A 27,847-nucleotide genomic window follows, 5' to 3' on the forward strand; every position below is an offset into this window, starting at 1 on the left:
GTGGGACAGTGGACCGGCCCCCTGCTGAAAAAGTTTGCTGACCCCTGGTCTAGTGTGACTACTTATATGTTGGGTTGTGGCTCTTACTTGGTGCTTTTGTGTGAAGCTTACCAGCTGAGGAAACAGCTAAACACAAGAAAATGTACAGCAAAAGAGAATGGGCACCTTCAGTTCTGGTTCACAACCTCATAACAGTAGTTACTGTCAGCTGGAAAAATCACACTGCAAAGATGGATATAATATTGAAACCTCTTCAGCAGAAACAGCAAATGGTGTTTTCAACTGTGGAACCACAGACTTAAACCATGTGGATTAATTTGTTTGCCTTGCACATGGCTACATGCAGCTGTTTTAACTTCCTTCAACATAATGCGAATGCAGGAGGGTGGGCGGGATGGACGAACACAGAAAATCTTGTTTATATTTGAGCCTGCTTAACCTTTACTTGCTGCAAACCACTCTGTGCTCTTCAGATGAAGGGCAGTGTGTAAATTTAATAAATTTAAAAAATAAATAAGTAAAAAATTCCATTGCTCAGTGTTAAACATAAAAACCATTGATTAGGGGAACTGTCTCACTTTAATGTAATTTTCCAAGCAGTTTTCTTACTATAATCAGCAGACTCAGAAGGAAAAGAACATTGAAAATTTCATAGCTGTAACAAACCAAGAGCCCATCAATACCAGTTTTATGCCTCCAGCCATGGCTGGCAAGATGCTTTGGGAAGCTCACACGGTCAACCCTACCATTAGGCAAAGGGAGGCGGCTGCCTCAGGTGGTAGATACTGGGCTGGGTGATATGGCAGCAGCCACCCTAATTCCCATGAGCTGGTGATGATTTTGCTTGCTTGTTCTGGCTTCTTCTGTCTGGCTGCGTCACCAGTAGCTTGAAAAAAGCCCAGACTGAGCAAGCAGACTGTGAGGCTACCAGTACAAGCTCCACACACCCAGCAGCCATTGCATGTGTGAATGTGTTGCTCTGCTCACATTGTACATGTTGGCACCACTGCTGCTGCACTGCAGCTTTTGCCAACTGCCTAATGGAGCAGTTAGCAAGCAGCAATGAAGTATTGGAAGGCAGATCTGTGTGTGCAGCCTGTCCCGTGCCCCCTAAACTGCCCCCAGTTGCAGTGGAAGATGCTGTCCTGTCACCAGTTTTGAAGTAACTGGCAGTCTGGTCCACATCTATATGTGGAATGGAGGGAGGCACCTACTGGTCCAGCAAGAAAGTCTTGCGCTGGCCCACTGTGCTCATTGCGTGACCCCAGCAATCAGAAAAATCAGCATGCATCTCAAAAGAATACCCATGCAGTCAGCCACTCCTTCATTGCCTTGAATAAGTTTGATTTTTATGCATTTGATGTGCATTTGTGGTGTGAAGCTTCGGTTGCTCCTGGTTATTCTCACGTGAAGCTGCACAGCACAGGTCTACTTCTGCCTGATCCTTTAAGTGGATGCTGAACATAGGACCTTCTGCATGTGCTCTACCACTAACAGAGCCGGCCCTCCTATTAGCTAGAGTCAGGTGACTGCCTCAGGCAGCAGCTGCTAGAGTGTTGCAGTGGGCGGCAGCTCTCAAGCAATCCCATCTGTTGGATGACAGAGCTATGTGTGCCACATGGTCTTTCCAGCACCCCCTAAGCTAGCTTGAGGTCCTCAGGTGTGGTGAAGGATTCAGCCTTCCCTTCGGGGGAATCTCCTGGAGGTTACATGCCAGTAGTGGCTGGAGCCAGAGGCAAGAAGGGTGCAAAGGAGGATGGGTGAGGGGTGTGTCCTGGGTGGAGTGTGTGTGGTTCAGGGGTACATATAGCTTGGTGAGAGTCCCAAAACCATTTGACCCACATTTCTCACGCCTGCTTTAGGAATTATGCCATACTGTATACAGTGGTACCTTGGGATGCGAACAGGATCCGTTCCAGAGCTCTGTTCGCATCCTGAATGGAATGTAAGATGCGACGACACGTCTGTGCGGGTTGTGTTTTGCCGCTTCTGCACATGCGCGTGACGTCATTTTGAGCATCTGTGCATGCGCAAGCGGCGAAACACGGAAGTAATGCGCCCCGTTACTTCCGGGTTGCCATGGAGCGCAACCCGAAAGCGCTCGACTTGAAGCACATTCAACCTGAGGTATGACTGTACTACAGTTAACACATAACTGTAAGACTGCCAAAGGTATACTGAATCAGTCAACATTTAGATATTTTTTTTTAGCTCCTTAATTCCCTTAATTGTTTTGAGTTTTTGTAAGAGATGTATATTTTGAACTACAAACCAACGTCATGACGTGCAAACCTCCATCAACTCAAACAGCCTTTGGGCCACTAAACATGACTTTTTCTCTATAATTAACAGAGAGAAATTTAGGATTCTTTTTTCAAAGTTCTTATTTTGTGCATGGGCATGCTTGCAGTGTCTCTTGACAACTGTAGCGCAGGCGGCAGCAGAACAAGTCCCAGGGACCTAGCCCTGATTGCCTGCTCAGTTGAGAGGGGAAAGAGCTTTGATGTAGTGCAAAGCTTGCAATTGCAGCTCTGGTCCTTTGCAAGAAGAGCTGCTGCAAGAAGACAGAAGTAGAAGGGGAAATGACTCAGCAGAGAAGTAGACCTGTATTCTTTTGAAACCACAATTTAGGGGCTGCCACCGAAAAAGCACTCTCCTGGGCCACCTTTCCCTGCACATCTGAGGGTATCGGAAATGATGTTAGGCTGAGACGTAGTGACTGATCCACAGTCACCTAGTTTAGCTTAATGCCTGAGAAAATATTTGAACCTGGGTCTCCCTGGCCGAATCCTAGTAAGTGATTAAAGTAATCAAGTTCTGAGCATGTGCCAACAGCAACTGCAGGCCTCGGCAGCTTGAGCTGATGAATGCTGACCATTCAGGGACAAAGGCAGGACAGCAGCTCAAAATAGGTCTCATTTGTGGAGTGTTTCAGGAAATAGTGGCACGTGTGCCCTTGATTTTGTGCCTGTCATTTGCAAACTCAATATGCATCACTGACATTTTAACTGTAGCACCTTTTCAATTATATTGCATTTCGTAATGTACGTATTTCTTTTACAGATAGTATCTCTGTCTTTGGGAGCGCTTCATTTTCTTTGCAGCATCATTTGCAGGCATGCAAATTACATTTTATGTGTGTGTATAGGTATGTATAGATGTTTATTATTTATTTATTTATTTATTTCATTATATACCACCTTTTCTCCCAAGGAGCTCAATGTGTTGCACATGGTTCTCCTTCCCATTTTATCCTCACAACAACCCTGTGAGGTTGGTAGGTTCGGCTGAGAGGCAGTGACTGGCCCAAGGTCACCCAGTCGGCTTCATAGCTGAGCGGAGATTTGAACCCTAGTTTCCCAGGCCATAGGTCATAGTTCATCTCTCTCTCTCTCTCTCTCTCTCTCTCTCTCTGTGTGTGTGTGTGTGTGTGTGTGTGTGTGTGTAAATTCTCTCTCTGTGTGTATTATAATAACTAAGCCTGTAAATGCTTAGCTAATATCCTTTTTTTAAGTGCAAGGGAAAAAACCATAGGACATGATCCAGTCAAAAGCTCTTTTGAATCACATGGATTTCAGCAGAAGAGATTAAACATGTGCTTGAAAACAAGGGACTTCAAAGTGTTTAACTGGATCGTGCCTCAAATAGCAGCAAATACCTTTCTAAGCAAACGCATGCAGGCAGCAAACAAATACATTTCAAATTATAAGACAAAACCCTACTTTTCCAAGACCTTGTGTTATTCTAAGCTTGGCTGTGTTCTTTTGTATGCACATTAAATACCCAGTGGTGTTAATTGTGGTTTGGGTTCTTGTCCGGACTGTACTATTAGAGAAATATAAACAGATCAAAAGCTAGCCTCTTTTAAGGGACTAGAATGGTGCTCAATCCTTGCGCCCTATTGCAGAAGAAGTGAGATGTGATATACCATTGCCTCCCACAATTTCTAAAGCTGTTTCACATTTAAAGAGATAACAACGATGTCTCAGCCAATTGCAGAACAACAGATATTATATGGTTACTGACACACAGCCCCATGATTGTTGTCATGACGTATGCAATATGCTAATCCCTACACTTTGATTTGCTACTATTCTGTCAGCCTACATGCCCACAACAAACATGGCGACCATGACTTCTTTCAGTCTAGGACTATTTTTTTCCAATTAAAACAAAAACAAAAAGATTATTTTAGCCATATTAGACGCAGAATGGGATATTGATAATGATTTGAGGATAATTTTGGGAAATAGCTGTATTGAAACAGACACACAGCCTTGGGTCTAAATTATTGCTTGACAGTAATTATCCATAAGAAGGAAACACCATGTTAAAGAAATGTGAAGATAATTTCTAGTTGCACAACAAATTCAGTAAATAAAAGATGCTGATGCTAAGGGTAAACTAAAAAGTGTTGTTTATTAATCATAAGCCGCTAAAAGCTAACAGCTTATTTATGAATAGCTCATTCACATTATTGAAATTACGTCAGGAATTTTTCTTTCCACTAGTTTGCTGCAATTCTTCTTTGTACCTAGCTCCATCTTGTGGTTATGTATGCAAGAGACAGAGAATATGTTATGAGACACAGACAAACAGAAGATATGCTGAATAATTGGCGAGTGGGGGGTGGGGTGGGATTTCATATAGAGTTTCATGGAATTGAGGAGAATTCAAAACATACATCCTTCTAGGGGTTAGGTTGCAATGGAAATATGCTCAACACATTTTGGTCAGAAGTACGTTACAACCTTCTCCAGATCTGAAGGAGGGGAAAGCTATTTTTCTGAAATGTTGAACGTACAGCTGATTGACATGTTCTTGTGTGAACAACAGCTACAACAAAAATGATTACTGCTTTCAGTTCAGTTATTACTACAGCGTCTATGGCTCATAACCAGTCTACAGAGTGGTTTTAAAAGTAGCATAAAAATATGGAGGGCTCCATATTTTTTAGTTGGGTTTCTCTCTGGGAAAATCCTTATTTAGTTGTCATGCAGAGGACTCGTAAATAGCACCCCAGGAGATGACCCCATAATCTCAGCTGTGAAATAAATAGCATTACTTCATCCCTGTCCACCCCTGCTCCAAACTCCTCCTCCTAACTCAATTGGGTTCCCAACATGTTATGCCATATTTCCTTTGAAAAGCGTGGTTGCTGTGCTGCATCGTCCACAGGAGTGAGTGGGCAGGAGATCAGCCCAGTAATGTTTTGTCAATATGAACATCCGGAGGAAAAGTTGACAACATGTATTTCTGGACTTGAAAAATAACCCCTATCAATAGCTTCAGTTGTGAAATCTACTTTAGACGTCAGAAGCTTGCGCTTCTAATTCCGTATCACATGAGCAAAGCTGACGTAATCTCAGACCTTGTCTACAGGAAGAACAGTTGCTAATACAGTGTTATCTGTAGGGTTGTGGCTGCTTGCCTGAAGCAGGAGTCTTGTCAGTACTTTTTATGTTCTAGATCTTTTCTTGTACATCCAGCTCCATAATTATGTAAGTTTCCATATATGGGACCAACCAGAGCTATGTTAACTAATGCAAATTTCAGGTCAGTAACTTTCTGATTACTGTGAACTAACATTTCCTTTTCTGTGTTAATATTTGAGATCTATGGATATGAAAGAGGAGGAACAACTTTAGCATCCGCATATATCAGGATACATCCACTGAGTTTTGATTTATTATTTTGAATGGCCAACGTAATGGCGCAGATACAGTTTTCTACAAAAAGTAGTCCAGTTGGTTTTATATATGTGGATGATGTTTTTTTCTTCAAATTTCAGAATATGGCCCTAAATTAATTATCCAATAAAGATGACATAAATGATTGAGTTATGCACCTTGTAAACTGTACTTTCAAAATGCTATGAAATTTGTCTATTTGCAGTTCGGATAAGACTGTATTTCACAGTTCCTCTTAAGCTATATGTGTCTTGGGGGGGTGCCACTGATTTTACTGCTGATCTTTCCCAAATGCATTTCAAAAGAGTTTTATATTTTAAAGCTAGCATCTTAATATAGTTTTATAAACAACATGTAACAATACTTTATAGGTAGTGCCAAAAATTTAACCCTTATATTTACACTACAATTGTCTTTTTTATCTAAGTATATACACAGCTTCTTTCCTTTCGACATTGCCATTTAATACTTGTCTTGTTTTCCAGGATTGGGCATAAAAGTTCTTAATTTACATCTTCCATTACCACTCCCTGACTGCTTTTGCCTACACAAAATAGAATTTAAGTATTTCACAGTGCAGGCCCATATAATGTATACTCAAAAGTAAGCCCAATTGAGTTCAACAGTTTTACTCTCAGGTAAGTGGGTAAAGAATTGTAGCCTCAGTGTGCCATCCTTTGCAGCAAAAGCAAATAACCTGTCTTTCAATTCCAAACATTCAGTCTGAATGCTCCTCTACTGCAAGTTCTAATACACAAGTGTTTCCTTCTCTGTCTCTGGGTTAATTGAAACTGTCTCATTTAGTGCAGTTTTTGTTTTCACAGGCTCTAACAATCCTATGGATTTTGATTGCTCAGCTGTTTCAGTTTCCTCACCAGGACTTCTAGGCCTTTAATTGGAACAGGGCAATTAGAGATCAGGCCTGTTTAAAGCTTATTACACTGTCTTGTGATAATTTGGCTTCTCAGTCTCTGACAGAGATGGTTAAGATAAGCTTTGTATCCATAAAAACTTGGAACCATGGTGGGTTTTTTTTAAAGAATTTGGTGCACAAGATTTAACCCGGCTGGATGGACAGGGTACAAATAATAAATTATTAGTATTAACCATAATGAAAATGAAGGACCATCAAATCACGGTGGAAGAAAACTCAGTTTATCTGTATTTACTCCCTTTGTTGCATATGAAATATGTCTTTCTAGAAGAGGTTACGGGAGTGAAGGGGTTCATTCAGAGGGAATGTTTGCAATGGGGGAACAAGATAATTCTATACCCACTTACCTGGGAAGAAACCTGATTAGTTTAGGGTACACTCATACACATTTACCTGGGAGTGTGTCTCATTTAATTCATTCAGACTTATTTCAGAGTAAATGTGCCTAGGTTTGCGCTGAGAGTCATCTTTAGTGACATAGTTGATGTGAAAGGGAGAGTAAGAAGGAAACCCTCCCTCCTCTCTGGTAGATATATTACCCCCACCTCCTGACCACAGCTGGACCCCTGTGATTACTGGAAGGAAAGGTACCATATTTTTTGCTCTATAAGACTCACTTTTTCCCTCCTAAAAAGTAAGGGGAAATGTGTGTGCGTCTTATGGAGCGAATGCAGGCTGCGCAGCTATCCCAGAAGCCAGAACAGCAAGAGGGATTGCTGCTTTCACTGCGCAGCGATCCCTCTTGCTGTTCTGGCTTCTGAGATTCTGAATATTTTTTTTCTTGTTTTCCTCCTCCAAAAAGTAGGTGCGTCTTGTGGTCTGGTGCGTCTTATAGAGCGAAAAATACGGTACATTTTCATGTGCTTGCCTTCCCAATGCACTTTGCTTCTTCTGTGCCTCCTTCCATCCTGCCCGGTTTTGTCATTGTACAGTGATCATGGAATCATAGAATTGTACAGTTGGAAGCAACCATGCAATGCAGGAATCTTTTGTCCAACATGGGGCTCAAACCCGTAACCCTGAGATTATCAAAATATTTAAACTGAACAAGTTGGCAATGATGTGCTGAGCACAACCTTTCTAAGTCGGAAGAGAAAACTGTACAGTACTACTACAACACAAGGTGGGGGAAAGCCTTCAAAGCAGACGTTCTGCTCGCTCCGCAGTCAATATCTGTACTGGATCTGAAATTGTTATATATGTAAATTGTTATATATGTAAACCGTTTTCATATCTGTAATTGTTTTTATATATGCAACTGTTTATATGTGTTTTATTGCATTGCTGAAATTGCTTTGAGATGCTTCACATAAAGTGATTCATAAATGAAATTACTACAGGTGTCCCCCCCCACACACACTTAGGCGGGGGCTACGTTCCAAGCCCCTGTGCACATAAGTGAAATCAGGTAAAGTGGGGAGCACCTTCTAAGCACCCTTCAGATACCCTTTCTACTGTTCTCTCTTCAATCCATACCAAAAAATTCTGCATCCAAAATTATCCACAACTAGAACTGAAGCTCTGGGACTAGCCGGAGACTGGAGGGTGCATTGAAAGGTGGTGGTGACTGTTAGGCGGGGAGGCTTAGCAGTATAAAGAAAGCCCCGCTATCCTTCGCCCTCACTTACACCCTCTTCGGGCTCTGCGGAGGTTCTCCTCATGAGCCACAGGGACTCTCCAGCTCTCCCATGCCATTTCCGGGTTTGAATTGCTTATTTACTGGCGCCGTGTGTATACATGGTTGTGTGTGAGTTGACTGCACGTAAATGGGGGGCACACCTATAATAATGATATAAAAAGATTAAGAAAATACTGTGCACAGTATCCATTAGGGGGTGCTTAAAATCCATTTATTCCCCTTTTAAATTTACTTGTCTTCACCTTCATTTTTAGATTGCTCCATCAGGTTGTCAAAGACTACTTTAAGCTATTAGGGACTCTGCCTGCCGCTTTGGAAAGATATTGGAGGGGTAGTAAATTAAGAATGGAAGAAGCATTTCCTCTCCAATCCTCCCCATAGAAATGTCTTTAAAGAATAATAATTTTTAAAAAATCCTGCAAAACTGAGGAGTCATATGAGTATGCAGAATTTCTTGTTGTGTCTACATTTTCACTGACCTGCTGGTTAGCATATAGAACCACCAAGTTCTTTATTAGAGAAAATGATTTTATTATCCTTATAGATTGAATAGTGCAATAGTCTTTTGAAAGAGCAATGTTGTCAGATAAAGCACTGAGATGTCACTGAACAGCACATGATACTGCTTTTTGATCCAGTTAACTTTTTTGTCTCTCTTTATTTTATACAGCTGACCATCATGTCCCACTTAAAGGATCTCAAAGACAATTTCCACAGTGACACAGTCCTTTCCATCCTAAATGAACAACGCAATCGGGGTGTTTTATGTGATGTTACTATAATTGTGGAAGACACCAAATTTAAAGCCCACAGCAACGTCTTGGCTGCTTCAAGCCTTTATTTCAAAAATGTATTTTTGAGTCGTGCTGCATGTATTTCTGGACATGTACTAGAGCTAAACGACCTCAAGGCTGAAGTGTTCACAGAAATACTCAATTATATCTACAGTTCCACTGTCGTTGTTAAAAAGCAGGAGACTGTCCTAGACCTTGCAGCTGCAGGGAAAAAACTGGGAATATCCTTTCTAGAAGATCTTATGGAAAAAGGGCCTTCAAATTCTCCTTGCCCATACTCCTTTTGCAATAGTGAAAAGGGCGAAGTAAAAGAAGAAAAAAGACAAGACGATTCAGCTATCACAAATGGACCAAGAATCACAAATGCATACTCAATTTTTGAGACAGAAAATAGTAATAATTTGTTTTCTCCTCTTGATCTGAGAGCAAGTTTTAAAAAAATTCCAGAAGCAAATAAAGCACCCAGCACTGGTCAGGATAGGAATGGGGCTTGCAAAGATGTGGAGCCAGCCAGCACATTAGCGGAACATTCCTATGCTGTTACTACAGGTTTTGATTCTTTTCAACGAAATTCCTTTTATAACAATGAAAATAGCGCCGCTTGTAAAATGGGTGAAGAAGAACCTGAAGCTGTCCAGTCAATGCCTCTGGCTGAATCCGTAATTCAAACATATAGTATGCCAAAGGCTACTTATAACTCCCATGACAGTGAAGTACCTGCCGCAAAGGGATCAACCCACAAAGGAACCAGTGCGGAAGGTCACCACAAAGCAGTAAATGATCACACAATTTCTTTCGATAAATCCCCCCCAAATACTGTCCTCCCTTCGAAGGAAGATGAAAATAAATCGGATCACATTTCTGGATCAGTTGTCACGGTCATTCCACGTGTCTATAACTGTTGCACCAAACCATTTAATGATGGGACTCAGTTCTGCACTCATCTTCAACTTCACCCACAGTCCCAAGAACCTTTAGTCTGCAGGTACTGCAGCAAACAATTTGAAAGTGCTACCGGACTAGAGACACATGAGCAAGTATGCAGGGAATTGGGCAGCTTGTGTGCTCCAAGTGAAAATGAGCAGAGTTGTTTAGATAATTTTGCAACTTCTAATGGAAAAACTGGCACCTCATATGTGAACCTAGAGCCTGCAATGACAGAAAACAATCTTCCCGATTATGCTGTCACAAACTCTGCAATGCCAGAAACGGACCACTTTGTTAATGTCGTTGATGGACAAATACTTTATACTTGCAATGTCTGCAAACGGACCTATGTCACCTTGTCTAGCCTCCGAAGACATTCAAATGTTCATTCGTGGAGAAGAACTTACCCCTGCCATTACTGCAACAAAGTATTTGCATTGGCAGAATACCGTACCAGACACGAAATCTGGCACACAGGAGAAAGGCGATATCAGTGTATCTTCTGCCTTGAGACCTTTATGACGTATTACATACTCAAAAACCACCAGAAATCTTTCCATGCAATTGACCATCGGCTTGGAGTTAATAAGAAAACGGCTAATGGCGGCTTGAAGCCAAGTGTATATCCTTACAAACTTTATAGGCTTTTGCCTATGAAATGCAAAAGAGCGCCGTATAAAAGTTACGGAAACTCAACCTATGAAAGTGTGCAAGCAAATGTGCAAGTTAATGAAATACCTTCTAGTACCTGCATCGTTCAGAATACTGTCACTTCTGAATTGAATTTTTCAAACACAAGTGTCTCCTTCGAAACATCTTCATGTAGTGATGCAAGGGCAGCGCCTGTGAACCCTCCAAATAGTTCTTCCTGGGAATGTGGTACATCAGAATCAGACCTTACAAATAATACTTATACTACAGAAAGGCCATTGCCTTTCACAGAACTTAACTCTGGTCCTCAGGAATATGATCCCTCTCTTCAAACGTTTAGTAGTAGCAATGCCAATGAAAATCCAACCTCTGTTATTAACTACAATAATTCAGCATCCCCTGTAATAGTGCACCAGGGTAGAGTTTCATCTGTAATAATGCACAGTAACTCTGTCAATGCAATAGGAAGCAGCATTATAGCAACCCCAGATATTACGGCCAGCCAAGGGGCAAGCAATGACCACATACATGGGTCAGATGATCTCAAAAGCAATGGTAGGACAAGAAGCAATAAGGAAAAGAAAAAAGTACCACTGTATGACAAAGAAGAGACATCGGAGGAATTAAAATATATGACAAATACAGAAATCTCGGACAGACCCACTGGTATCTTTGAACCTTCGAGTAAGACTGAAACCTACATTGCAAAACCTGCATTGCCAGGAACATCTGCCGATAGCAATGTGGCTCCTCTGTGTCAAATAACAGTTAAAATTGGGAATGAAGCTATTGTGAAAAGACAAATTTTGGGGTCAAAATTGTTTTACAAAAAAGGAAGGAGACCTAAATATGAATCCAGAGAAGATCATGCTACTCAGGCTGCAGAACGAGAAAAGAGAGAGAGAAGTACGCCTCGAGTTTGTCGACCTGACTACATTGAACTCAATGAAATGTGTGATGATGTAAGCGACCATGACTCCAATGATAAACCGTGGCGCCCATATTACAATTACAAACCAAAAAAGAAATCTAAACAACTAAGGAAAATGAGAAAGGCAAAATGGAGAGAGAAGTACAAAAGCAGAAATTCCTTCAGAGAAAGTGAAAAGCCATGCGTCACAAGTTATGCACTTAGGAACATTCCTGAAGAAAAGGTCCCTAATCAGGAAGATGACGGCGGAATGCCGAGTCTTCCCTGTGAACTCTGTAAAAGAGAGAGCTCTTCTCCTGAAGGAGCCAAGGAACATTTACACTGGGAGAGAACTGCTTCTGGGTCCTATATTTGTGAGGTATGCCAAAAGGGGTTCCAGAGCCCATCTGCTCTAAGGATGCATATGCGATGTCATACAGGAGAGAAGCCCTACCCTTGCAAAACCTGTGGGAAGAGGTTTTCAGTAGCAGGAAACTTGCAGAAGCATGAACACACCCACTCAAATGTCAAGGAGTTTGTCTGTCAGTACTGCAACAAGGCATTCACTCTAAATGAAACACTCAAAATACATGAGCGAATCCACACAGGGGAAAAGCGCTACCACTGTCAGTTTTGCTTCCAGAGCTTCTTGTACCTTTCTACCAAAAAGAATCATGAGCAAAAGCATAAACGTGAGCATAGCGGGAAGGGATATGCCTGTTTTCAGTGCCCAAAAGTTTGCAAGACAGCTGCAGCCCTTGGAATGCACCAGAAGAAACATCTGTTCAAAAGCTCCAAGCAAGAGGATAGAAAAGATTATCCATTTCATGAAAGCACTAAGCCATTTGCAAGTCAACACTTCACTGACTCAGATGGGCACGAAACAGCTAAACCTTTACTAAGTCAAAATGCAATTGATGCAGATGGGCATGAGGCAACTAGCATTCAGAATGATGCATCAGATGTTGGACTTTGAGTAAGAAAAACACACAACAGGCAAAGAAAACAGAAAGAAGAGAGACCAGAAGTATGAGTACTTAATTAATTAATAGACAATAATAATAGTCTAGACTTACAGAAGTTCTAAAACTTGAGGTATTGCATTTAAATATATTTAATATATTACATGAAAAAATGTGCCAGAAAAAGCTAAAATGAGAATTTTATAGAAGTAGACATTTATGTCTCATAGAAGAAAAAATATGCCTAATTTAAACATGTTAGTATATTTTAAATGATTTCCCATTGAGGTGGATTATGACTAGTTTATTAAGAGTCTGAACCATTCATTCATTCTTATATATGTGAGGATGGATTCTAATAAATCACTATGTTATTAAGAGTGTACTGCAAGTGTGTCACAGGCTTGTTATATATTAGTGCTATCAGGTGGATAGCTTGATCACACACTAGAGAAAGCAGACAGTCCACAGGGCTGAACCCTCTTCCCTCCCTCCCACTCTCATCCCTGACCAGGTGTGTATACAACAGCAGTCAGTCCATAACTTTCATGTGAAAATCCATGCACATCTCCTATATACAGCTATTCCTTTCTTCCCCAATGACCTGGCAAAAGCCCTGCAACAAAATGTTTTCCTGCTTAGAGTTCAATCAGGTGTCCTCCTCTAAGATACCATATTCCATTTCTGCTACCACCCAGTTTTTTGTGTCATAATTGTCATTTAACATTCCATGGCCACTGAGTGCACTCAATTCCTCAACTGGCTGTTTTGGTTTCCCCCTCTAATTCTGCTTTGTTTTGTACTTCTGCAAACCTTGGAGCTCCCCTATCCCTGCTGATACCTCCCTCTTGGCATGGTTGGGGCCAAATAGGCTACTAAAGGATCAGTATTTGCCTCAGAACTTTAGAAACAGAGGGAACAAGTCTTGGAAGATTCTTCAGCAGACAATTAACATGCATCCTATTAAGAAAATATTTTTCCATTAGTTATGCACTTTTATTTAATTTGATCAGGCTTGATGGCACTGCATATTAGGTAATATGAAGGGGAGGGGAGGCTGTCTTAAGAATAGTAGAAATATCTTGTTTGGGGGAGATGGGTTGTGTTTTCCTCACAATCACTAGTAAGGCCTCTAGGGCTACAAATTAATAATAGGGTTGATAGGGAAATAAATAAAAAGGAGCCGAGGTCTTAAGAGAAATATTCAGGAAGACAAGAATTTTATGAAATATATTATGTCAGGAAAAAGAATGACAGACCTTTAAGAGAACAATCCTATGGTGGTGAAGAGATTCTGTGGTAGAGTCACATCTGAAGCCCAGCCAGCTAGCTGTGACCATGCTGGGGCAAGCAATGTTTATTCTCTTTTGATTATTCCATTTTAAATTGCTATTCCTCCCCATTGATGCTAATGGAGGGAAATTGCTATGTCAGCACCAGAGCTGGTGTAGTTTTGGGTCCTTTTCAAGGACATGCCAGGGAAATGAGGGGGCTTAGGGCCTCCACAGCCTCTGCAAACATATCCTTATCATCATCAAATTTATTACCCATCCTTCACCAGCAGGTTACAACAATTTAAAATTAAAAAGTTAAAACAGATTGCAATTGCAGGAATAGGATGGGCCTTGAAAACACATGTCTCAGGTGCCACAGGCTAGGGAAGGCATGGCCAAACTGGGCCCTCCAGCTGTTTTGGGATTACAACTCCCATCATCCCTAGCTAACAGGACCAGTGGTCAGGGATGATGGGAATTGTAGTCCCAAAACAGCTGGAGGGCCAAGTTTGGCCTGGGCTAGTGTAAAGAGGTACCCTTGACATACCCCTGAAACATTCTGTTTTCCCCTACACTCTCCCCCCCCCCCACACACATACACTGCTGACAGGTCATCCATACCCGTAGCATTTTGCCTAGGCATATGGGTGGCCTTTAGGAGCAGAAGTACCACCTGCTAACAGGCAACTCTGAAAGCAGAGTGGCACTTGCTCAGCTTCCAACAACCCCTCCACTGGCTTCTGGCCAGCTTTAGGATTGTCCTGCAGGGATACAAAAAGGGAAATAAATACATTTCAGATTCTCAGACAGTAGAAGCCCTCAGGGCTGTATGCAGCTACAGGGTCCTTTACCTTTAAGCATTAACACTAGTGCTAAGGGGTTCCCCACAGCTATATGTGCCCCATGCTGCCTCTGGAGGGTTGGAGGGAAACCTAGAACAGATTTAGGGGTGTGTGTGTTGGAGGATATAGGAAGTGGTTCCATTGCACAAGGAAAACTTGTGCAATGGCGCAAGCTGCTTAGTGATACAACCTTATAATCTACATTTCATAGAACAGGAATGTTCTAAAGAATATCCATTGTACCACACCTGACACTGACCTTGTATATTAGTATTTAGATTCTCAGCTCCACCTAGCATAGAGAGCTACTAATACACTTACCTGCTTGTTTTAGGGGACAATACACAGGAAGTAACTATTTCACACAACTGAAACCAGTATTGAAGGAAGTTAATTGTGCCCTGGGTTGTTCTACAGCTGCTTTGGTTTGAGACAGTTGCAATTAGGAAATATAATTTTCATGAGGTATTTCAAATAAGTAAATTATGACATTTTCTCAAATGACATGTATGCGAATGATTCTAAACCAAAGCCAATAATGTGTAATATTTATACATAGTGATAATTTTATAATTTTCTATAATTGTGCAATTAATATTGGAAATAATAGCTTCTGTTATGTTTGAGGGCTTTGTATATTTTGATAAAACACAATAACTTTGTAATTCTGTATGTTCTCTACAATTTATAGAAAAGCAGTTTTAAGATGGCAGCATTGTGTTTATAATTACTGTAATTATGTAAAAATAATGAGTAAAGTATTACTGACAAACTAGAATTAAAACAAGGTAGGAATGATGTTACATATTGTTAAGGACAGTGGTTTGCTACATAATGGTCTCTGTATTTTTGTTTAAAAAACTATTAAAATCTGGTGTTCAGAACTATGAAAAGAATCCAGTTTATTTTTTGCAAGATTGATTCTGATGATAATAGGTTTCTTTCATTAAAATAACCGGTATTTATTGTGTGTGTGTCTTCTCTCCCCCCCCCCCATAATTATTTTAACCTTCTTTGCATAGCATACTTAGCCAGTTATCCTCAAACTGGTCAATCTGAAGGAACTGGAATCAAGCTAGTGATTTATTATGGAGAAAGTGATTTGAAAGTGCCTTATCCCTTATTAATTTGTATATGCTAATTTAATATGAAAACTTCACACACTTTTTGGTGTGATAAAACCATCTTTTAATTCCAAATATTTGGGAAAAAAATTAATGCTAACCAAGTGGTGACTACTGAATATGCATAAGACGACTCATTTAATCATTTGGATGGCTGTGTAAGGACAGTGCTACTGTATCTGAGGCAGAGCGTCAGAGTGAGTGTAGGATGTCTGGTGAAAACTTGATCAATATGGGTGGGTGGAACATAAGGTGGTTTTAATAGGAAATGTTTAGAATAGGTTTAGGGTTGGAGTGTGGATAGCCAGGTAGACAGCCAAATCCAGCCTCCAGGAACATTCTGTCTGGTCTCCTCCAGCATAGCTTCTGATCCCAAGGAATTCCAAATACATGTTAGTCATTTCCCCCAAAGTGCAGATCTTGGCAAAGGGGTCTTTAAATTCCTCTCCAGTAGTGTGAACAGCAACGGGGTGCTGGAAACTGTAGCTTAAAGCAGGCATAGGCAAACCCTCCAGATATTTTGGGACTACAATTCCCATCATCCCTGACCACTGGTCCAGTTTTAAAGTGCCTGGCTTAAAGTGATATAAAAGTGCTTTTAATATATGGTGTGGAGCTCGCCTTTGGCAGAGCCCTCTGATTATTACATAAGCCAGTCACACACAGAACAAGAGAAAGATCAATGTCAGCAGCTGAGGCACATCAAGAAGGGTTCTGAGAAAGCTTTTGTGGCTGTTCATACTGAGGGGAAAGGAAGTTAAAAACACACACATTTCCTGTGCCTCTACCCCTGTGCTAGAGCCAGTATATCTAAGCCGAAAAGTGTCCCTGTTAAAAATTAGGGGTTTAGATTAAGCCCTAGTAATAATGCTACAATAACGGGTATGGACCCTACCTTGGAAAACACTACCAGGTTTTGCATGGGAGCATCACACATAGTAGAGGGACGCGGCTGGCTCTGTGGGTTAAACCACAGAGCCTAGGACTTGCCAATCAGAAGGTTGGCAGTTCAAATCCCCATGACGGGGTGAGCTCCTGTTGCTTGGTCCCTGCTCCTGCCAACCTAGCAGTTTGAAAGCACCCCCCAAAAAATACAAGTAGATAAATAGGTACCGCTCCGGCAGGAAGGTAAATGGCGTTTCCGTGCGCTGCTCTGGTGTACGCCAGCTCCCTCGGCCAGTAAAGCGAGATGAGCGGCGCAAGCCCAGAGTCGGTCACAACTGGACCTAATGGACCTTACCTTTACCTTTATCACACATAGTGGGCATAATGTTTGAAATCTAATGTCTATTAGTCTCTGTACCTGGAAGATGGCATCAAAATGGAGACATTGAGAGTGGCATCACTACTGCTTTCCCGCCATATAAATAGAGACCAACGCTGAACTCCTGGGACCCCTAAACATGGCTGATTGCTGACCTGGGGGCCAGCAGCATTGCCCATCAAATGCTCTCATCACAAATGCCGGAAATAAGGTTACAGCCAAGAATTGCCTTACTGAACAAATAAACAAAGCAGAGATGAGGAACCTGTGGTCCTCCAGATGCTGAACTCCAACTTCCATCTACTCCAGCCATCTGGGGGTTCCCAATTCCTGGAATAAAGGAAGGGTAGATAATTAGATGGACATAGGTTAAGGGAAGATGAATTCTGTTTAAATAAACTTATCATCATCATCATCATCATCATCATTTTATTTGTATGCCGCATTTCCACAGTTAAAACAATGCTCAAGGCGGCTTACAATATTAAAAGATTTACATAATTACAAATATAGCAAAGTAGTCATAAAAATAAAACACATTAAAAACTACATAACCAAACGGAACAATTTCCACATAAAAATAAAGATAGAAAAAGTTAATACCAGTAATATCAGTTAATATCATTAACAATAGCAAAAACTCCCAACCAAACTTCCCCCCAAATACCCCCGTCCTTGCTAAGAAGCAGCCGCAGTCCTTATGAGGCCTGTCAGGCCCTGCCCAAGGCCAGAAAAGATGTGTATGATAAGGGCTTCAGTTCCAAATCAATCCTGCAGTGGAGGGAGTATAGATGGCTCCTGGCAAAAAGTATACCCAGTTGAGGTCTGAATGCATGGTTTGAACAGTGCTCCAAAGAACTTAGATGTTAGTACAGTGGTACCTCGGGTTAAGTACTTAATTCGTTCCGGAGGTCCGTTCTTAACTGTTCTTAACCTGAAGCACCACTTTAGCTAATGGGGCCTCCTGCTGCTGCTGCCGCCGCGCCGCCAGAGCACGATTTCTGTTCTCATCCTGAAGCAAAGTTCTTAACCTGAGTCACTATTTCTGGGTTAGCGCAGTTTGTAACCTGAAGCATATGTAACCCAAGGTACCACTGTATCAGCAATTATTACCTTCAGGGGAAAGGGCTTTTGCCAGTTGCATGCATATTCACACACCAAAATAGGCAAACATTGTTTAGCTCAGGAAAGATGGGTGAAAATGTTGACCTCAGGAGTGCCAGCTTGGCCCTGTGACCATGGGTGCCCAGGGCCGTGGGTGCCATGCAACGTGCATGGCCCCAACACCAAAATTTGTGGGTGCCCAACCCTTCATAGGGAATATTGTGGGTGCTCAGACACCCAGGGCCCCAGGGAGTGGGTACCTATGGTGCAGCTCTGTAGTACTCGTTTCCTAAGGCAGGAGAAGGTAACTAGCAGCCTGTGTTTGACCTCACCTCACCAAAAACCCACAAAGCAATTCTGTGGCTGTGTTGGACGTGTTACTGTTTTCCAGCAGCAGGTGGTGCTATTGAGTCCCATAAGGATGCTGGTGAGAGCAGAAAGGTTCCAGCTCTCCACCATTTCCTTCAAAGCCAACTGGGGCAGGCATGGATTGAGAGAATGTGCTGTAGGCTGCACACCTGAAACTACATTGTCCTCATTCTCAGCATCAGTAATTGAAACTGACTTCACAAAATCAACACAATGGAGCGTTAGACATCATACACCTCTGCAGGAACTTTGGGGAGGTAGGTCTGGGGCAAAGTAAAACACTGAAAAGACACAGCATATTTCTCACCAAAAACTGAGAGTGCATGCCAGAGGAGGCTAAAGTGGTTTAAGTCTATTTTGACCTTAGTGGTCAAAGCATGTAGCAGTTTTAAGAATGCTTTGCAGGGCAATCTAAGCCATATCTAATCGGAGAAATAAGTCCTATGGGGTTTACTCCCAGGTAAGTGGACTAAAGATTGCAGCTGTAGAGGTGAACATATCCGTAATCGGGAAGCACTCATCTATCCTCCCTTCCCCTGCAAAATAAAAAAGGAGGAAAAATAATTGCCAGTTGACATTAAGAATATTTCACCAATCTTCATTTAGACCTGAGGATTAATATAGGCAGTCTATGTGTCCTAACAGCCTGAAATAATATTAGTGTACCTTAAACTAGGGATTTGGGTGGCACTGTGGTCTAAACCACTGAGCCTAGGGCTTGCTGATCAGAAAGTCTGCGGTTCAAATCCCCATGACAGGGTGAGCTCCCATTGCTCGGTCCCTGTTCCTACCAACCTAGCAGTTCGAAAGCACGCCCAAAAAAGTGCAAGTAGATAAATAGGTACCGCTCCAGCAGGAAGGTAAACGGCGTTTCCGTGCGCTGCTCTGGTTCGCCAGAAGCGGCTTAGTCATGACCCTTGGCCAGTAAAGCGAGATGAGCGCCGCAACCCCAGAGTCATCCACGACTGGACCTAATGGTCAGGAGTCCCTTTACCCTTTTTACCTTAAATTAGGGATGGATAAACAAATTTATTTCTGATCTGTGTCAGTTTTTCATGTGTTCGTTCATAAATTTGTTCTACTCTGTATCTGCATCAATCTGCATACTTTTAAAAACCACACAAAATTTCAATATCTTTTTTCCTTAGAATATGGAAATACTGGATTTTGTACATATTTTATCCTAAACAATTTTGAATACAGATGTTGGTGTTCTTTTCTTTAGCTGAGAACTATAATGCAAAATTCAAATTAGTGCAAAAACTGGAGAAAAGCTACATATGATCTATATGGTAGTACAGAATAACCAAAGACAACTATTAAGCATCCCTACCTTAAACATGTACATGATTTGTAAACGTGTGACAAGTCTTCCTGCTTATCTCTGCACAGGAACGATGATTTTTAAAAGAAACCATTCCATTGAGTACAAATGTGGCAATTGGATTCCCTCTGTTCTCGTGAAAGCTATAAACTTATTTTTAAAGACATCTGACATTTTGAAGAATGGGACAGATACTGCAGAGGAGGAGCAGTACATGGTGTCATAGGATAGCAGCTGTTTCTGATTTTCTGACAGTTGGCTAATTAATAAAATACAACTAAAAATTGCTCAGTAAGAAAAATGGTTGCAGAGACCATTTAGTAGCAGTTGTACTAATGAAGTAAGATCATCTTGTGCTGAATTTAAATGGCATAAATGGATGGCCCTCAGCCTATTCACTCAAATGACGCTTCACCTTTCTACATATCACAAATTATGGCCTATTTTCTTCTGTTACCAGAGATGGGAGCGGGCATGAGAGATTGGGGGAGAAGGAGGCAGATCTGCAGCTGCTTACTAGGGCAATGCATGCATAGTGGGGTGGCAAGAATGGTTGCAGCATGGCACAATGGCAGAGTCAATCCAAAGTTCCCACTGGTGCAACCATGAAGTTCTGGCCTTGCTGTTACCCTATGCACTAAGCAGCAACACTACTGCCTAGAGGGCAGCAGCATGGCACCACCTTAAAGAAAGGAAACTGAATCAGGCTGGTCAGTATAGATCACAGAGAAACTAAGGATGGATGTGAACCTGAAAGATTCAGGACCAGCTGCAAGCTGATGTTTAAGAGGGATAAATAATAAGTGAGCGATTTAACCATAGTTTCATTATTTTTGATATTAAATCTATTTGTTATGTATTTATTGTGTTTATATACTACGCTTCATTATATTAGACTCCAGGGCATGGCACAACATAAAATCTATTCAATAAACATAAAAGAATGATAACATCCTATGAAGCTCATAAAAAGGTAAAGGTAAAGGACCCCTGACAGTTAAGTCCATTCGCAAACGACTCTGGAGTTGCGATGCTCATCTCGCTTTACTGGCTGAGGGAGCCAACGTTTGTCTGCAGACAGTTTTTCCAGGACATGTGGCCAGCATGACTAAGCCGCTTCTGGTGCAACTGAACACCGAAACCAGAGCAGCACACAGAAACACCGTTTACCTTCCTGCCAGAGTGGTACCTATTTATCTACTTGCACTTTGACGTGCTTTCGAACTGCTAGGTTGGCAGGAGCTGGGACCAAGCAACAGGAGCTCACCCCATCGAGGGATTTGAACCACTGACCTTCCGATCGGCAAGCCCTAGGCTCAGTGGTTTAGACCACAGCACCACCCACGTCCCATGAAGCTCATAGGCCACACCAATCTGGAAGCTGGAACTTGATAGTTCTCTTCTTGCTTAAGAGAGACAGACACAGGAAACGTCTGCCTCCACCCAGACACAATTAATTACAGTGCCACCTAGTAACTAAATGATATAATGACACTATCCACACAGATCAAATGAGCAGATTAAAAGTGATTTGCTGTTATTGGATCAGTTGAAATACCTGGGAAATTTAAAAAAAATGTTTCAAAAATAAACAATAGCAATGTTGGTAACTGGCAAACCTCTTTGGGAAGGTCAGTCTGCATCAGCATTGGAATTGTTCTGAGATGTTTTACTTGTTTTAGCATTTCTGTTTTTGTCACCCTGGGCTCCTGTGGGAGGAAGGGTAGAATATAAATTTAATTATTAATATTTTAAAAAATAATTATTTAACCAAAGCAGCCTCAACCCACACAAAGCATATATATTCATATGAAAGAGATGTAGAGGTTTTGTAAAGATACAGCAAGGAATAATACAATAAATTAAAAATTTAGGATGAGAGCAGCTTTGCCCGGATCTCCCTTTCTCAATGTTCACTTTGACTTTGACCTGCCAACTACCTTCCCTGGAAAGGAGTTGTGTGCCTTGTTCTTTGCTGTTTTCTAAAACTTCTTAAAACTGTTTTGCTAAAACTTCTTCTGCATGAACCTGATTTCCATTTAAATTATATATACTGCCTGTAACTTGATTTGTAATCAAACATTATCCAATTAAAAATTGTATATAGTCCAAATTACATAAACTACATAATGCTTGCTTCGATCAAGCTTTCCTTGTTCTATAATAATTGTGATGTTATGCAGATGTACTAATAATGACCTGCTAAGGTTGCAGTCGTTGCTACACTTACCTGGAAGTAAACCTCACTAACCTCAGTGATACTCAGTTCTGGGTAGATGGGCATAGAATTGCACTGTAAATGTTGTTTCACCTATTATTCTTAATCACTTTCATGAATAACAGATGACACAGTCTATTAATCCAAGCCGTGTTTCATCCTTTTTACATAATATGGATAACCATCTGGTTTTTTCCCTTTGCAGACAGCTACTCTGATTCAGAATTAAACTGTGATCACTGTGACTTTTCCTGCTCTTTTAGGAACCAATCTTTCATGATACTGTCATCTTGCAAAGGAAATTAGTGTCATAGAGATACTCATCTCCTAAACAATAAATAATAAGATAACTGGATGCCTAAAATAAATAATGGGCTGGAATCTGGAAGAGGCCTAAGAAACCAAAGCTCAGTTCAAACAAGATGAGAGTACTGTGGGAGGGTGATTCACCTATGGCGTTGGTGTTCAACTAATTCTGGATGGGGAAGCACTCCCTTTTAAGGATCAAGTTTATGGCTTCAGCATATTTCTAGATGCAGATCTGCGTATAGAGACTGAGCTATTGTCTACAGCATGAAGTATCTTTACCATCTTTGGAATGCTTGCCAACTTTGCACCATTCTGGAAGAAGGTGGTCTAGTCATAGTCACTCCTGCTTTGCTAACTAATTCAGACTTCACTATTGCATTGTGTAGGGACACAGGTGGCGCTGTGGGTTAAAGCCTCAGCGCCTAGGACTTGCCGACTGAAAGGTCGGCGGTTCGAATCCCTGCGGCGGGGTGCGCTCCCGCTGCTCGGTCCCAGCACCTGCCAACCTAGCAGTTCGAAAGCACCTCCGGGTGCAAGTAGATAAATAGGGACCGCTTACCAGTGGGAAGGTAAACGGCGTTTCTGTGTGCGGCTCTGGCTCGCCAGAGCAGCGATGTCACGCTGGCCACGTGACCCGGAAGTGTCTCCGGACAGCGCTGGCCCCTGGCCTCTTAAGTGAGATGGGCGCACAACCCCAGAGTCTGTCAAGACTGGCCCGTACGGGCAGGGGTACCTTTACCTTTACCTTTTTATTGAATTGTGTGGTATAGGGGCTGTCCTTGAAAAGTGTTCAGAAACTTAATGGGCAAGACTTCTGACTGCATCTTTATGTTGCGATTTCATGTCATCAATATTGAAAGAGTGTCTTTGGCTCCATTTGTTTCTATAGGCAATTCAAGGTGTTGGTTTTTACCTTTAAGGCTGAACCACCAAGCTAAAGGTTTATGAACCCGCCCATTAAGATCAGCAAGTAAACTCTTCCCCACTGTCAGGTGGGTGACTACCAAAGGGAGTTTTTCTGCCTTGTTATTCTCTCCCAAGAAAGGTTTTGCCTGATGCCATCAGATTTGTCATTTATTTTATTTTTAATTCATATGAATGTATGTATAGAAAATGTAAAGAAAAGCCTCACAGTAGTTTACAAAACTTAAGCAATGGAATGACCATCCTTCCCCCCCATCTTTTAATCAACCATATGGCTGTAATGTACCTTTATGATCAGTTTATTTATTCCCTGCCACCCTTTTGCTTTACACTGTATATTGTTTTATTGTGCTTGTTTTTAAAAACTGTAAGTCACTTTGTGGATATTTTTAAAAGCTAGAATATGGGAATAGATGGAATACAGTATCAGCCTGTGAAGCACATGTGGAGAACCTTTGGCTCTCCAGATGCCGATGAACTATGAATCCTCTCAGTTCCAACAAGCATGGACAATGGCTACAGCAAAGTCAAAAATTTAATATCTAGGCTAGGGTGGCATGCAGCCCCTGAGACCTTCGCTGGTGGCCCTTGGCAATATTTGATACCCTCGCAGCCCTCGCACCACCACCTTCTCAAACCTAATTCTCCAATCTCTCTTTCTCGTGGGAGCTGCTGATATTAGTCCACACAGAAAGGAAAAATGACACATGTATTAGCTCTCCGCTTTCTGATTCCCATCTCCTGTTCTTTCCTCATGTTCTTTTTGATTTTCAGATGTGATGTGACAGAGGAAATTAACCAAAATGATTTGTGATCAGGATTTCTACTTGTGTACAGCATACACAGGATCAGGCAGTAGGATCCCAGCATCACTACCAGCCCTCATGTTTTAAGTAGAGTAGAACTGCAAAGGTGTTCAAGGCTATGATAAGTGATCTATGTTAAGTGATCTTTATTTTGTACTCCTAGAGACAGATGGCTGCCACAATGGGACCAAATCCACCAAAATATGAAGTATACAAAAGCCCTTACCTCACTAGTTTTGTAGTGTAAAATATGAAATCTTGAGATTGCCTTTAAAGACTGAATAGAGGGAATGAATTCTAGGAGTCATATAATAATACCAAAATTTGCTGATACAGCTCCAAATATGCCCCTGTTCTTCCGCTATACCCATCCCATTGAAATGGAATCTATTCTTGCTAATGTTATATTTCTACTGTGAGGCAGCAGCATCTAACAGTTATATATCCATCTGCACTCAGTGTTCTGAAAGCTTCTGCTTATATCCTCCTACTCCTATCCTGCTAAAAATATATCTTTCAAAAACATGTGGTGTGGTGTTTTTTCTTACACCATATTAACTTGGATTCATAGGCTACACTTGCAGTTCACCCAAGACAGCCATTAGATTAATTAAAGCATCTTCCTGGACGATCTTCCTATGATCTTCCTATCATAGCCGATTGCAAGCCACTAGGAAGCCGAATTAAAAATCATATTGTCGTATATATTTTGGCTGGTTTTTCGCTTGCAACTACAGCTTGACACATAGGCTTATGCAGTGTAGGCTAGACCTGGTGGAAATCATAGTGAGACTGATTAGGCCTGCACATACCTGCCTGGGCAACTACCTTCATGGTAGAATCTACTGACCTCTGAAGAACTGGACTTTCATTCTGGAGAGCTGGGTTTTCATTCATGGCTCTGTTTGTGCCTGGGTCAGGGTCAGGAACCTCAGGATTGAGGGCTGAAAGTGGCCCTCAGGACTCATCCCAATCCACACATCTGCATCCCTAGGTTTTGCAAACAAAAAGGGCAGAGAAGTCTTCTCTCAACCATTTGTCTGCACTGGCATCAGAATTTTTTTTTAGTAAAAACAACCAGGTCTTACCAAAGCTAAAGATTAGCAGCATGAAATCTGATGAACTGGGCTCTATTTTATGCTACAATAAACCTATGAATTTTTCATTTCTTTTCCTTGCAGAAACTAATATGACCACTCTTTGGCATGTATTTTCTGTTTTGAGTTTCAGGAGCTGCCAGGAATTGGAAAACTTGCTTGGGACACAAATTATGCAGTTTACTCTCTGCTGTTTACCCTAAAAGTTATGGCTCTGCTAGTCAGATTAACAGCAGACTGGAGCTCTGGAAAGCATCACACAAATAGATTTGAGGATCAAGTTTTGTAACCCAAACTGAATTGCAGTGTAACCCAGGGTAGTTAAACGTCCCAAAGCAAAGCCCATTTTTGTATTTGAAGCAGGCCATCCGTCATCTCTTGATCAATTTTTGTATGTGCCATTTCTTTAAATCCTTTTTCAAACTGACTGGGAAAAAAACCTCAGTAGCAAAGATCAATATATGGAAGGGAGCTATCTCATGCACTCTCTGTCTCTAATACAGTGGTACCTCGGGTTACATACGCTTCAGGTTACAGACGCCGCTAACCCAGAAATAATACCTTGGGTTAAGAACTTTGCGTCACGATGAGAACAGAAATCGTGCTCCGGTGGTGCGGCAGCAGCAGGAGGCTTCATTAGATAAAGTGGTACTTCAGGTTAAGAACAGTTTCAGGTTAAGTACGGACCTCTGGAATGAATTACTTAACCCGAGGTACCACTGTATAAGCATTTAAACCTGCATCAATAGATCAGTTTGGGTTGGGGGTTTTTTATAATTAAAACAAACCCTGGCTAGGTCTAAAAGCACCTGCCAGCCAGGTAAAATTCAACTGGCTACCTTAGGGTCTGCTTTTGATTTGTTTACTTTTTGTATGCTGAGAGGAAACCTTGAACGGTAAGCGGCAACATTTACTGCTGTGTGACCATGAACATATCCTAGGAAGCTGGAGTTTATAGAATCTTAAGAGTTGGAAGGGACCCCAAGGGTCATCTAGATTCTAGTCTAACCCCCTGCAAGGCAGGAATCACAACTAAAGCATCCATGCCAGATGGCCACCCAAACTGTGTTTCAAAACTTCCAAGGAAGGAGAGTCCACCACATCTCATAGGAGTCTGTTCCACGGCCAAACAGCTCATAAAGGTTTTTCCGAATGTTTAGGCGGAAACTCCTTTCTTGCACCTTGAAGCCGCTGGTTCGAGCCCTACCCTCCAGAGCAGGAGAAAACAAGCTTGCTCTCTCCTCCATGTGACAGCTCTTAAGAGATCTGGGGATGGCTATCATATCTCTTCTCCGTCTCCTTTTTTCCAGGTTAAACATACCCAGCTCCTTCAAGCTGTTCCTCATAAGGAGGCTTACGCTTCTACGTATGGCCGGCAAACACGAAAACAAACACGAAAAGTGCACCAGGAGGGCACTCCCTAGATCTGAACTGGGTTCTTGGCCACGATTATGGTGATGATGATTCCGACCGGCCCAGCCTTCCTCTTAGTCACGCCTAGCCGGGCGGGGCCGGCGACTGAGCAGCCAACACAACCTCCTGCCACACAGAAGAAACGCTCTCTCTCTCTCTTATTTTTTTTTGACGAGGCGGCGACAGGGCGCCTGCGCGCGCTCCCTTCCCCGCCCCTCTTCAGCCGCGCTAACCAATGGCAAGAGCGTGGGTGGGCGTGGCTGAGCTAATCGGGTCTCTCTCTCTCTCCCCCCCCCGCCTGTTGTCACCGGGAAGGGGAGGGGGGGAGAAGGAACAGCTTCATCAGTCAGCGCGCGCAGTTGGGCGAGCGGTAGTAGCGCGTGCGGGAGACGTTTGGCCTCTCCCATCCCACCCACCCCCTCCGCCCCCCACCCCAATCCTCGGCCGCGCACGCTGTGCAGAAGGCGCTCTGTCCTCCCCTCAGCCCGCTCCCGGCCATGGCCGCCGGCGAAGGGAGCGAAGAAGAGGTGCGAGTGCTGCAGACCCTCCGCGGGAAGATTTGTAAGTCGTCTCGGGAAGAGGGTGGTGGGGAGGGGGGCGGTCGAAGGGAACGGAGCCACCCCCCCCCCCCCCGTTTGTCTCTCTGTCCGTGTGGAAGGGCGGACACGGAAAAAGGCGAGATATTGGGACGGGGCGGCAAGGGGAAGGCAGAGCCGGAAGGAAGACGGCCTTTGCCTCGGGGCGGCCTCCCTGACTCACCCGCCGCCTCAGTCGTCCAGCCCCCGCTGTTGCCCGGGCTCCTTGGAGACGTTGCTGTGCCGCTTCCCTTACCTCCAGGGAGGGGAGGGCCGGCGGGGTGGGGAGGAGGAAGGTGGTCCCTGCATGGAGGTGCAGAGTCTCCTGTGGGATGCGCACACCTGTGGGCGGCCGTGGTGAGGGAAAGAAAGAGAAAAGCTGAGGGTGGGTTGGGTTGGGGGGGTGGCGGAAGCGAGAGACAAAAGCATACAGGCTGCTTCCAGAAGGGGGGCTCTGCTGGGTAGGCGGTGGGGCGTGGGCAGGGCGACGCTGTTAGAGTAGCAAAAAACCAAAAAACTCAAACGGATAGAGCATCCGTGCAAAGGGGAATAGTGATAGTGTGAACTGGGCATCTTGCACTGCAGCGAGCGCAAGCCACTGTCTTCCACTCCTTGCGTTGGTTGGGCGAAACGACCTCAGCCCTCCTGGCCTCCTAAGTTACCTCGCTTGACAGAGAGAGACCCGCCTGCCCCGTGC

General features: G+C 42.6%; 2 protein-coding genes and 1 long non-coding RNA gene across 20 annotated transcripts in view; 2 read left to right on the forward strand and 1 right to left on the reverse strand.

Moving 5' to 3' along the window:
- Positions 1 to 15,969, forward strand: part of ZBTB38 (zinc finger and BTB domain containing 38) — a 33,551-nt gene extending 17,582 nt beyond the window's left edge. For 14 of the 16 annotated variants that reach the window (XM_079977652.1, XM_079977651.1, XM_079977642.1 and 11 more), the window contains 2 exons: positions 3,064 to 3,148; positions 8,934 to 15,969. In XM_079977652.1, coding sequence (XP_079833778.1) covers positions 8,943 to 12,521 — 3,579 coding nt within the window. In that variant the 5' untranslated portion in view covers positions 3,064 to 3,148; positions 8,934 to 8,942 and the 3' untranslated portion in view covers positions 12,522 to 15,969. Of the gene's footprint in view, positions 1 to 3,063; positions 3,149 to 4,461; positions 5,557 to 8,933 lie in introns of those variants that run through there. The other 2 variants (XM_079977649.1, XM_079977648.1) reach the window with 2 other exon arrangements.
- Positions 15,970 to 17,003: 1,034 nt separating this feature from the next.
- LOC307217229 lies at positions 17,004 to 27,422 on the reverse strand. 3 transcript variants are annotated; one of them, XR_013839461.1, is made up of 5 exons: positions 27,335 to 27,422; positions 24,878 to 25,055; positions 21,428 to 21,517; positions 18,792 to 19,020; positions 17,004 to 17,341 (listed from the first exon to the last, which is right to left on the reverse strand). It is a non-coding gene; the product is annotated as an uncharacterized lncRNA (long non-coding RNA). The 3 variants fall into 3 exon arrangements; XR_013839463.1 differs by lacking the exon at positions 27,335 to 27,422 and having other exon boundaries at positions 24,878 to 25,617; XR_013839462.1 differs by lacking the exons at positions 18,792 to 19,020; positions 27,335 to 27,422 and having other exon boundaries at positions 24,878 to 25,617.
- RASA2 (RAS p21 protein activator 2) overlaps positions 26,890 to 27,847 on the forward strand; it is a 51,495-nt gene continuing 50,537 nt past the window's right edge. The window contains exon 1 of the mRNA XM_079977807.1: positions 26,890 to 27,136. Coding sequence (XP_079833933.1) covers positions 27,073 to 27,136 — 64 coding nt within the window. The 5' untranslated portion in view covers positions 26,890 to 27,072. The remainder of the gene's footprint in view (positions 27,137 to 27,847) is intronic.

This window comes from Podarcis cretensis, assembly GCF_951804945.1.
Source record: "Podarcis cretensis genome assembly, chromosome: 5".
In the NCBI taxonomy this organism is placed as follows: domain Eukaryota; kingdom Metazoa; phylum Chordata; class Lepidosauria; order Squamata; family Lacertidae; genus Podarcis; species Podarcis cretensis.